Genomic DNA, 12,935 nt, shown 5'->3' with positions numbered 1-12,935 from the left:
TTTTTACACTTACTAAGCTTCTGAAGTACTTTTTATTTTTTTGTTCTTAGGCTTTTTTCCATTTGGAGAGAAAATTTAAAAAGATCCCAAAACCCATACTGTGAGAGGACTGGACTAAGAGAGCTTGGATTCCTAAGAATCTGTGCCTTCCCGCCACCTAACCTCACTTCCTCCCTTGCCCCACGTCCCTCAATACCCACCACAAAACCACAGTATCCACCAATACCTCACCTCTCAGCAGTACTCCTCCCTGGACGTCAGACTCCCACTAAACCATACAAACAGCTAATCCTAAACACACAAAAATTGTTACATTATACAACTACATGGTGTGTGGTTTACTTAGCATTTTTTTTGTGCCAGTAATGATGTATAATAATTGTCACTTTTAATTCAATCAGGTTTTATTTGGGATGTTAATATTAACATTTTCAGAAAAATGAATCAAAGGCCGGTCATAAAAAAAAATATTAATAACTATGTATCAGCAAGCAAAGTCACGTCTTTTTTTTCTTATTCTTTACTTTCTTCCTGGAGAATATGGTATGCTTCATAGCTGATCTTTTACAGATCCCCATCTTTACCCTCTTTAGAGTTTTCTGCCTTTGCTTTTCACCAGCTCTGTAAAGCAAAAAAGGAACACACAGATTAGAATAAAATGGAGAACGTACTTGTACATTTGCTGGTATTTTAAATAATCTGTCCATATAAGTATATGAACTCAGAAGTACTGTCACAAAAAGTACAAGGAACATTCCATCTTACAATGTTATGACATTTAATCTTCCTAAAACTGTGTCCTGGTTTCAGCTAGGACAGAGTTAATTTTCTTCCTAGTAGCTGGTATAGTGCTGTGTTTTGGATTTAGTAGGAAAATAATGTTGATAACACACTGATGTTTTTAGTTGTTGCTAAGTAGTGTTTCTACTAAGTCAAGGATTTTTCAGCTTCTCATGGCCAGCCAGCAAGAAGGCTGGAGGGGCACAAGGAGCTGGGAGAGGACACAGCCAGGACAGCTGACCCAAACTGGCCAAAGAGCTATTCCATACCATATGACATCATGCCCAGTATATAAACTGGGGGAGCTGGCTGGGAGGGGCAGATCACAGCTCGGGAACTAACTGGGCATCGGTCAACGAGTGGTGAGCAATTGCATTGTACACCACTTGCTTTGTATAGTTTAATTCTTTTAGTATTACTATTGTCATATTATCATTATCATTGTTTTTCATTCCTTTCTGTCCTATTAAACTGTCTTTATCTCAACTCACGAGGTTGGTTTTTTTTCCTGATTCTCTCCCCCATCCCAGGGGCGGGGGGGAGTGAGCGAGCGGCTGCGTGGTGCTTAGTTGCCGGCTGGGGTTAAACCACAACAAACTTTGTCCACTTTACTGCCATTCATTATTTTTCATTTATGTACTTATTCAGCATTTACCTTTAAACGGATGTAGAAAACTTAATGCCACTCACCAAGTATAAAAAACCACATACAGACTTTCATGCTCAATATACAATGCATGAATACATAATAGAAAGGCTTAGAAGAAAGTATGTGAAGTTTAACAACATTATGAAGACTCCTGCAAATAATACAGGACCTAAATATAACTAGCAAGTGGATTGTTTTCTGTCTCTGACAAAGGATGTATTTCATAACACAAAACATTGAATAATTTTAAAAAATAAAACATACAGATGTTTTTATTACAAAGAGAAACCTCAGTTATCTTCTGCAATAAATCAGCAAAAGAAATAACTGATGGCCTGAAAGGACTAAACCATTCCAGTACAATGGACAGGATAATATCTTACTTGACAGAAAAAACAGATCAGGTTTCATGAATTTCTTTTAGTATCCTTTTTACTTTTTTAAGCAAAGAAAAAAACATTAATGGTGGGAATTTTTAAATGAGATATGCAAAACAAAATATTGCTACCTTTTATCTCTAATACTCCATAACCAAAACTCAGATTAACATCACAGCAGGACATGAAGCAATATACCTGTAGTCCTCTACCATCCAGCAGGCATCTGGTGAACCTCTTGATGCTGATCCAAGAGGTTAACTATCTGAATCCCACTATGCAACAGAGGTACATCTTTTGGAAGGGAAGATTTGCATTTCCACTGCTGCAGTCATTCAAGCCAAGAATCACAAACAAACCCATGCCCTCTGGAGAGGAAGTTACAAAAGTGCGGGCCAACTATTCCAAACTGGAAAGACTGAGCCAACTGCTGGATCATCTCTTAGCAAATCCCCTCTCCTCTTTTCAGTTAGTTCCATCTGAAGACTATCACACACAATTTTTTTTGTCTTTTGATACATACAAGTATGTGCTTGTGTATGTTACAGAAGCACAATCATGGCAGAATAAATGTACTTAATGTGACCCTCATTAATACAGACCTTACATGGTGGAGATTTAGACTGTACTACAGAGAGCACCTGAAATACCAGAAGGAAAAAAGAAAAAAATGCCACAACAAAGCAAAAGAGACAGGAAGCAATAAAAACAGTGTAGTGACTGTTCCCTTTCATGAGGAATCCAAAGGGGATAAAAGTGTTTCATTACTTTAATTCTGAATTTTCTTGACAGAGCTATCCCACGCACCATTCACCAAGTTCGGGATCCATGTAAATCAGTTTTGAAAGAAAAGCCACAGTTAAGGAATTGGGAGCTACAGTAAGTGACCTGCCTGTTTTTTATCATATCCTCCCTTCAGTATATACTCCCCAGCAACACAGCAAGTGGGCAATAGTGAAAGCTGACAGCAGCACCCAAAGCCAAAAATCATCTCTTTCTAAATCGTTACCATAAGATCTAATCTCATCTCAATACTATCTTTTATTATATTAATGCAATATCACACTTACTGGCAAGCTGTTCTGGTGCTGGAGAGACTGGGACAGGTACTGCGTTTGTGACCTGCCTTGCCGCAAACAAAACAGCCAGCATCAGTCTTCTCACAAGTGTGGTTTTGAAGAGCACAGCAGTTGCAATTGTTACAGTGAAACCAAGCTGCAAAATAAGTAACATGATTTATGATCTTGAAAAGGTTTAGAATGATCATTCTGAAACTAAGCTTTAAATACAGGCTATATTACCAGGTCTTTAGTTTCGTTTTAGTTTTACAGGGACGGATGTAGTCAGTTTCTGGTCCCTTATCACATTTCATAAGGCAGCCAGTTACTCCTTCATTAGATATACCGTGTAACTATTTCAATATAACTGAATTATTTTGCCATTAGAATTATTATCGTGTATGTGATCTTAACATGAAAAATAGTCCAGATGTTAAAATGGACTTACAAATTGCGATTTCTGTATCAGTAACAAAAAAGATTGCTTCAGCTATTTAAACACAGGTATAAATACAACTGCATTTGTGTATGAAACATAATTTGATCATGCCCTCTCAAACATTTTAGTAATTGCCTATTTGTTTATGAAATTCTAATGAAAAAGTTTACAAAATCAGGAAACACTTATATGACAAATCAAAATATTTAAGTTTCCCACAAATATAAATGGGATTTAGTATGCCTTAACAAGAATTTATCACATTTCCACACAGTGCAAATATACCTAAGTTACCAAACGGCAACTCGTGTGAAATTGAGATTTTTCCTTTACTCTATGATTTCCGAATGATTACACTTTATTTCTTTTACAGAATATTTTCTCTTCTGGTTTGTAATCTCAGTTTCTTTGGACTATAGCTTAAACAATAAGTGTACTTTTATTTAGAAAAGTATTTTTCTGTACTTACAGGGTTTTACACATTTTTTGCAAAGAATACAATGTTTCCATCGTCTACCATCCTACAAAAGATGAATAAATGCATTGTTTGTTTGTTTTAAAAAAACACTGATTCTATCTTAAAACTGAACTACTGATGTATGGTCCCCATTATTTACAGAAACAGGTCCCTGTAGGAAGGACTGTAACTTAGAAACAACAGTCCTGACGATCTGAGACAACCGCAGCAAAATGGCTGTATTTTGAAATTAGCAAGTTCTACAAGTTCCGAACCATAAGAAGAAATCTATGTGTCAACAGACCACTGATGAATAAGGTATGGTGTAAGTGGCAAGTAGCAAACTTTTCCTGTCCTCTTTCCAACACAAAGGAAGTGGGGAAAGAGAAATTAATTCCCAGTGCGTTATGAATGATGTCCTGTGAAGTTAATAATAAGTCTACAAAACTGAACTGTTTGGGGTTTCCCAAGGAAATCAGTATCAGAATAGGTTTTTACTAGAGCAAATATTACAGAAGTTATTATTTGACTACTGCTAAAACTGCCATGGAGAAAGAAGTCAAAATACTTACTTTTGACGTACATGAATTGCATATCTCACAGTGCTGGTTACCAGAACTAACATATCGCTGACATATAGCGCAAAACCTGGAAAAAAAAAATTATAAATGTACTGGTCCACTATTTGCTCACAAAGCAATATAAATTAATTTTATATAAGCTCAACAATAAATATAAGGATTGCAAAATCACTTTGCTAAATTAAAGATGATGGTTTTGATGCATAAAATCACCACTTAGGCTCAGAGCCTCATAATCATTTAGACACAGTGCACCCAAATAGTAAAATTCAGGTGCTTGAATTCAAATTAGCAACACTATCAGCAGTAAATCAAACCAAATCCGTTCCTTTGTCCTTGATGCTTCTCCTAGCGTTCATTTTATTAACTACTGTCTCAACCAAACTGATTATCAGGCATAGCTGTAAATCTCTCTCATAGGTGTACACAACATTTCCTATAGACAAGCTGAATGAATCTCATCATTCCACACTGGAAAATGTAAACTTCTTTTTAGGTGCCCAGCTCTTCTACACATTCTTTATAGAACATGCGACCTTAGAATTAGACAGAGAAATGTGCTCTTGAGCCTGGCATCCAAAAGTTTGGCATGACAATACTGAACAGCACCATCCCAAAGTCCTTTAGAGACTTTATGCCCTAATTAAGAACAAACACACTCTTTCAGTCACTTGAGCATTAACACGTCTTACCTATAACCCTCTTCTACAGGAAGTACAATCATACTTGGGGTGAGGTTCGTGAAGATACGGACAGGGGACTGTTTACGACCTGTCTTGCCATGTTTATAAAGTGCATGATTATCATAGTCTACCTAGAAAAATAAAACCACAGAAAAAGAGTCTTAAACTGAACGCTAAGCACAGGCAGAACTATTTACATATTTATTATCTTTATATGTGCCTTATGAATTTTTCATTTTTATATAAAAGACTCTAACCCCAAATTGGATTACAAATTCTACAGCAAGTGTTTTGCCTCATTTATTTTTAAATTTGTGCAACCATAATATCAGGCTAGACTCAAGAAACTAAGTTCCCAGTATTACAATAATCCTATTTGACTTATCCCTTTTTGCTCTTTTGCATGGGATATCCAAGATAACATTGCAGTCGTTCTACAAAAGAGCAACCCATTAAAAAAATGGAACTATACCGTTTGGTCAATCTGGCAATACAAGAGTTGACGTGCATCTTAACCTATCTCAGAATAATTACAAAGCTGCAAATCCAATCAGCACTGCTTTTTCCAGCACTGCCTTCAGAGACTTGTCACAAAAATTCTCATCTCTGAACACTAGCAGGAATGCAGAGTCCAGCCTAGCACGATTTTCCAATTTTCTTCCACAAATTTCCATTCCACAAGATACAAATATGTTGTTCGGAACACCCATGTCAAACTTTATGCAGAGTTGTCATATAAGAAAATAAAACTTTAACATCATGAATACCCATGATTGAGCTCTCAAAAGTCACTGATGTACGCATTCTTAAACAACTTACAGAACAGATACAGTATTGGAGAAGCTGATGCCAGATTACTGCTTTATCACTGACAACTTCATTTATTACATAATTCCAAGAATTTCCATTGTTGTAATTCTACTCTGGTCCCAGCAGTTTTGGAGATGAAAGACCTTAATTTTTTTTTTTTTTTTTTTTTTGACCAGGGCTGGGCATTACCCACCAAGCTACTGACATTTCAACATCTGGGAAAAATGAAACACTCTTCTTCAAGTTACCTCTCACCTCTGCAATATGCACCTGTCAAAATTAGTGCAAATTTTGTCACACTGAAAACCTGGCAGAAGAAATGAGTTAACGGACAGATGACAGATGAGTTAAAGATACGTAATAAACTGTAGGAGTGTGACAAAGTTATCAAAGGTATGACTAATACAAATACAGAATCTGGGCTTCACATGATGAGCACCACAGGGTTTGCAGTGCCTCCAATGCAGTCAAAATTAAAGTTCAAGAAGGCGGCCCATCTACAGACAAGTGCGACCATTACATCTGCTTTCATTCATATGCCTGTTCACATTGCACACAGCTGAAATTTAGCAGATTCGCTGGGTTCTGTCATACCTGGTAATCCATCATACTGAAGCTTGGGAAAAATTCAAGAATACGAGACTCAAAGAAGTATGGAAATATCCAGAACATGGGCATCTCTTGGTTGTTATGACCTAGTAATGAAAAGACTTAGATGGACATTAAAGAAAAACAAGGTACATGAAGCATGAAAAATTTACAGTAAACGTTCTGAATACATAAACATGTATATGCATGTCATGCTGGGCATAAGAACTAGTTCCTTTAGGCGACAGAAAGTTTTGGCACATTTTACATACGCAGAGCTGTAAGCTCCACTTAACTAATAACCCTTGTCACCTGCCTAGGTTGGTAAGAAATGGTACTGGTTTGATAGCTTATTCTTCTCTACTTTTAAAGTCCATTTTAATTGCAAAGTAGATTTGTAAAAATATTGTAAAAGTTTTTAAGGGAGACTTAGAGAATTAGATATTACTAAACTAAAAGTATCAGGACAGTAAATTAGATATATGGTAGTTCACCTTCAGAAATGATAACGAGTATGTTCACATTCACCTGAGTAGCAAGAATCACAGACTTTTTAAATAGGTACTTTTTCTTACAGTGATGTTACAGCTCAACCCACCTATCTGGTTGTAATACATACCTTCTTTTTCTGTCTCCTTCCACATTGCCATCAGTTTTTTAAAGCTAGAAGCCAGTGCTCCCACTAAACCTCCAAATGGGGGATCAGTTACCATAATGACTCTTTCACCATTGTCTTGACACAAGAATGTCCTACAAGTTTCACGTGCAGCCTGTAAGAAACAGAGGTTAATTTCCAGAAATACAGATTCAAGAACTGTAAAAATATTGTCTTTGGCAATAAAACGATTATTTTAGAAGTTTCAACTTTGAAGATGGAAGTTATTTCCTCTTGTGGAGGTGAATTTCCTCTTGTGTAGCATTTTAAAAAAACAACTAGATTCGAAGCACTTAAAACAAGTGCCCTGTTCAGTTAGAGATAATGTATCAAGGCCACATGCAGTTCAAGCTTCCTAAGACAGTCTTCTTCCTCAGGGTATTAAATTTAACTTGGAAAAAAGCTGTTATTCATAGCAAGAAAGCAAAGTTCAGGCTCAGAATACATTTTATTCATGCCCTTTAACTCTAGTTTTATTCTGTAAAACATTATCAAGGTAATGGGAAAAATTCAGTCCACTGAAAACCGATTCAATCCATACTGGTTATAAAAATACATAGTGTTCAAATTTTAACAATCCAACCTGGACTCTATTATTAAAGCAAATGTAAAAAGCAATGTATTCACTACCGTCTTGCAGTGTTCTCTCATCTATTACTTAGATTCTATTGCATTCCAAAACCAGATTTTTAACACTAATATGCATTCAAAAGTGCTGCAATTCAGTCCGTGAATACACTGCAAGTAGATATTACAGGTGTCACCTTTTCACATCTTGAAAAGAACACTACAGTGTTTATAATGCAGATGAACAGTCTTTTGTTTTAATTGAAAAATGCAAAACTTGAATACAGTAATGGATTAAAAAAATTCAAAGGGAAGGCTTTCAGACCAGCCTCCCATTTCATTCTAGACGATTCTTTTTATTTTCAAGATCCCATTCAAAATTAGCCATTAGAATGGAAAAATCTGAAAATTATCTACACAGTGTGAAAGGTACTGCAATAAACACGTTTATGCAAATCAGTAGTGGCTTACTAATAATGGCAGAGGAAGAGCAAAGAGCGAGTATACAATTGGGATAAATGTTTGAAGTTAATGTTTGAAATTGAATTACACTGTGATTCTCTGCACAAAGCTACAATAAATGTCCTACTACAGCTGCAGGTTTCCTAATAAACTCAAAATTAAGCACTTAATGTGACATTTAAAAAGAAACAAGCAATCCAGCATTTTCTTTAACCATTACACTAACTCAACCTCATTTTATGACAACAAGGTCAACCTTTTGACCTTGCTTGCCTGGAATAAAGCAGAAAAACCTACTCTTCCCTCCCACCTCAAGTACCAGAACAAGTCCCATGGCATCCATTGGGCTTGTAAAGGCTGGGAAGAAAACAATTAGTTCTGTTGTAGCAACACAAGAACAGGGCTAATGAATACTTATATAAAGCAACAACTCACACCAAATTGTCATTTTAATAAAAGCAGCAGTTAAGGTGTGTAAGTAACATTAGTTAGTATAAATTTAACAGGCAACTTTATCTTTGAAACAAGTGGGAGAGAATTACTGAAGAGGCACTGTTATTCTTTGATTTCCAGTACTGTTGACCATTTTTATCTCATGATAGTTTTTTCTACTAGACTAGCCATGACTTTCTTACAAAATTCTGCATCAACAACATGTACTTCTTTACAAAGCACTCAAGAAATACTTGCCCTTACCTCTCCACCAAAAAAATAATGATTAAACATGTTGTAGTGGCAGAATTCATCCTCTGTGTAAAACTGTGAATACCTGTAAAATAAGTTTTAATAGTAGTAGAAAAATATAAACAACTTCTTGCCTGCCCTAAGGGGCATTTACAGTGAAAACAAAGCCTTAAGAAAAACAACATCTTTGGGTTCTGATTACTGACAACACAACACATACCAATACCAGGAATTATTAAGTACAATTACTTTTCTCATAAACTGGATATCATTTGTGTATGTGTGCAGGAACAGAGATGCAGAGACAGGAAAGGGAAAACAACCACCAATTTATCTTTTAAAGCAGTAAGAACACAAATCTTTGTACATACTCTTCAGAGAGATAAACGTTTGTCAAAGCCTACCTGAAATCAATATCTAGCAGAAGGCTTCTAACTCTGAAATCTTCTTCTTGTGATGCTTTCGACTGGATCATTTCATGAAGCCTGAAGTATAATTGGAGCAAAGAAATTTAACACATAATCATTGGCTTCAGAAATTATCTTGCAAGACAAGAATGGCTGGTACTTTACTAAACCTAAAACCAAACAGAGAAAATGGAGTAATCTGAATTTGGATGATTCCATTTGGCTAATATTCAAAGTCAGAAAAATATGTTAGTCTTAAAAGATGAAAAGCCAGTGGAGCCTACTGGATCACCATGAACAAAAAAAACCCAAACATAAGTAAAGAAATTCATTGTCACTTCTGTAAGAAACAAAGCAGGACATTTAAAGTGTGTGTGTGTGTGTGTGTGTGTGTGTGTGTGTGTGTGTGTATTTGCAGTGCAGCTACAGTCTTCTCTATCTTATGAGCTCAAAGCAAGACCCCACTAAATGCTTGGATAATCCCAACCAATTAAAGCACAGTGAACCTCTTATTATGCGAGAATCCTTGACTATTTAAATATTCGTAAGCTGCACAGTTTTGAGACAGAAATATTATTTGAAAGTGTAACAATTCTCACTGACATACCTGGGTGTTCCAACAGAGAGCACTCGTCTGAATCCTAAATCAATAATAAGATCCAGTAGGAACTGGCAACTTCTGCCTGCAAATAAATACTGTGCGTTTGTTTTTTTATTCTCCAGTGGATACAGAAGTTGACTGGGACTTTTTAACTGGGCAGTGGAGATATCACAGAGGAACTGGTGATCCGAGTGTTTTTCCCATTCAGCTGGCAATAGCAATTGCTGGCATTCCTGGCAAAACCTCCTCTTTGATAACGGCAAAAGAACAAAATTCTTGTACCTTTAAATACAAAAGACAATAGGGAACAAACTTTGAAAAAGCCTCTATAAAAGATATGACGGGGAGCTATGAAGGGGGTTTCATATTTTTTAAGAGTTCAGACATTTAAACAGGCAATGTAGTTTGAGCTGCTCTTGCAAAACTCCACTATCTACATGTGAATGAAGTAATATTTATGAAAAAATATTTAAAGGATACTTTGAAAAGCATATAATATACTGGCCAAATACATTGAGAGTCCCCATAAAATAACTGGATTACAGAGCGAAGACTCCATATCAACTACCAGCAAGCAGTCCTGTACGTTTATACACAAAACTCGGACATTATTTGTTACTGTATTACCTTTGCTTCTTTTCACAATGTTAAGCCTGTTACTTTTGCACACTAGTCAGGAATAATTTTTTGAACTGAAACTGCTACTGACCTGTTGTCAGCACTTTATGAGCACTAATGTAAGAAGAACAATACACACCAAAAAAAAAAAAAAAAAAAGGTACAGTTCCTGGGTTGAAAATACCACACTCTAATTAGATGTTTCATGCTATTTCATGATATTTCATATCAGTCAACCAGTTCTTATTTTTCCAAATCCCTCTGGCAAGTTTTCATATTTTAAAGAATCCTGAAACATTACCTCTACATTCAGAGTACCTAAACTTGTATTACTTGATTTTTACTAAAGAAAATATACATAACAATACCTTTCCACATTCTGTCTGTGTGTAAAAGAAGGCTGATGATTTCTATTATATTCTTCACGTGCTGCAAGCCTAGTTTCTGACACCTGTAAAATTTATGGGTATAAAAAGTTACAAAACGAACAGATATCGCTCTGTATTGTACATTAAATCTCAATATTAAACAAAAAGGGTGCAGCAAAAGTCTCATGTTTTAGTTACTCTGCACAGAAAAATTATCACATTCTTTGGATTGTTGTTTCAGAAGAACAAGCATGACTACAGCACAGAGGCATGCTGCAAAACAACACGAGCCTCTCGTGAATTTAAACTGCAAAAAATAAATAGAAGTATTTCATTCTTCTACCATGTGTAATATTTGGGGAAAAACTCAAAACATGATTATGATGAAGACAGAAAGAGGTATACTTTCCACGAATGCATGCCAGCAGTTGCATTCCCTCTGAAGAACTATGATCTGATCCTGAACAACTGATGACAGTTCAAATGTTGCCCAAGTCTTTCGTATGTGATTATTTTAAAAGCATGACAGCTCTTCCCTGAGTCTTCTACTTTGTTCCCACAAAACATACTTATGATTTCACAGTTAACAGAGTTTCAAGACATTTGTGCAAAACTTATGGAACTGATTTGTTTAAAGGGGGAGACAGTAAAATTCAATAGAACAAAAGACACCATGATACAAGTGACATTCAAAATAAAATTTCACTAAGAATACCATTTAAATCTACACAACCAAGTGATTAACCACCTCATTTTCTCTTTATACAACTTTTCAGTAGTAACCAGCACAGCAATGAACCGCTTATGAACCCGATTAAATTCCAGCCTGCCAACCTACTGAGGACAATGACCACAACACAAGATACTTATTTAGGAAACAGAAAAAGTAACACAAAATGTAGTGGACAAAAACCATGGCAAGCTCTCTACGAATACATATCAATCCCAATTTTGTTACCCTACAATTATCTGACCAAAGTTCTTTAGACGAAGAGAAATTGCTGCAGATATTCTGAGACTACTGAGCATCACACTGATCCCCACCATCTTGCTATTTTGTATACCCCATTGTTTGCCTGTATCCACCAGATTTTCTCTGTCTTAATCATGGAAAATGAGAACATCTTGGGTTCAGAACTATCCTATTTTGTTCAATGTTGCATAGTATTGGCAAACTTCATAACTTGAATACCTAAGTGTTTTGGCAACACAGTAACAAATGCCAGTTTTCCTCACAATGTACACAGCCTTCCTTGAAAGTTATACTTGAAACATGTTCTCTTGACAGAAATAAGCGCTCTGCTAAATATAAACTATTAGACAAAGTTTACAAAACAGCAATTGCCACAGATTTCCAAAACAAAATACACTTCCCCCCCCCCAATTTTCTGTTAAACAGAGAAAAAAAATCCCCAATATTTACTATAGTCTCAAGCAGTGCTCTCTTACCTTCTCATCTTCCCACTGGAAAAAGTTACAATCTTTTCTATCTCTACAAGCTGAACAAGCATAAAACCTTCTTCCTTCCTCTTCTCCTTGGCTGGTCTTTACAAACAGAAGAGCAGGACCTAAAGCACAAAGGTAATTATACGATGACACACGGGACACCAACGGATCTGTTTTAATGCCTCCACTGCAAGTGTCAAGCTTCCAGAACAAAGCATGAACAAAGGCTGCCGTAAAACACAACCCCTCCCTCGCAGAAGAGCCGAGAAAGCAGCTGGAGACGGGCAACAGAGACGCTCAGGGAGGCGTCAAACCCTCCACCCGCCGGGAACCGCGGCCACCTCGGTCAGGCCCGTCAGAGCCCCCGGCCGGCCCCGCTCCTCCCCTCGGCGAGGACCGCACCCCCATCCCGCCCGAGCGGCCTCGTCGCCGGCCGGCTCACCGTGCGGGCAGCTGGGAGCGCCGGGCGCCAGGCCAAGCAGGGCCAGCCCGCCCGCCCCCGGCCGCTCCGGACCGCACAAGCCCTCCGAGTCACCCGTGCCGCTGGCCTCCATGCTACCGCCTCCTTCCCGACAGCCCCCGCCACCCACCGGGCACCGCCGCCGCCGGCAAGGTAAGGCAGGAGCGGGGCAGCCGGCGCTGCGGCGCCCCCCAGCGGTGCGGCGGCCCCGCCGCCAAGGGAGAACGTTTCCCTCGGGCACGGGT

At 37.5% G+C, this 12,935-nt stretch overlaps 1 protein-coding gene across 1 annotated transcript; it reads right to left on the bottom strand.

Annotated features, from left to right (window-relative positions):
* Nucleotides 1-392: 392 nt before the first annotated feature.
* On the bottom strand, nt 393-12,784 carry ZCCHC4 (zinc finger CCHC-type containing 4). Its single transcript, XM_050895536.1, has 13 exons — nt 12,673-12,784; nt 12,234-12,352; nt 10,785-10,867; nt 9,805-10,080; nt 9,195-9,275; nt 8,803-8,875; nt 7,042-7,192; nt 6,429-6,529; nt 5,034-5,155; nt 4,333-4,408; nt 3,773-3,824; nt 2,877-3,021; nt 393-621 (listed from the first exon to the last, which is right to left on the bottom strand). Exons 1-13 carry the CDS (start codon nt 12,782-12,784, stop codon nt 498-500), a joined length of 1,515 nt encoding a protein of 504 aa, XP_050751493.1. The 3' UTR covers nt 393-497.
* Nucleotides 12,785-12,935: the final 151 nt, after the last annotated feature.

This window comes from Gymnogyps californianus, chromosome 4 (genome assembly GCF_018139145.2).
Source record: "Gymnogyps californianus isolate 813 chromosome 4, ASM1813914v2, whole genome shotgun sequence".
NCBI lineage: Eukaryota > Metazoa > Chordata > Aves > Accipitriformes > Cathartidae > Gymnogyps > Gymnogyps californianus.
The sequence above is the reverse complement of the archived record's forward strand: the minus strand, read 5'-3'. Positions and strand labels throughout refer to the sequence as shown.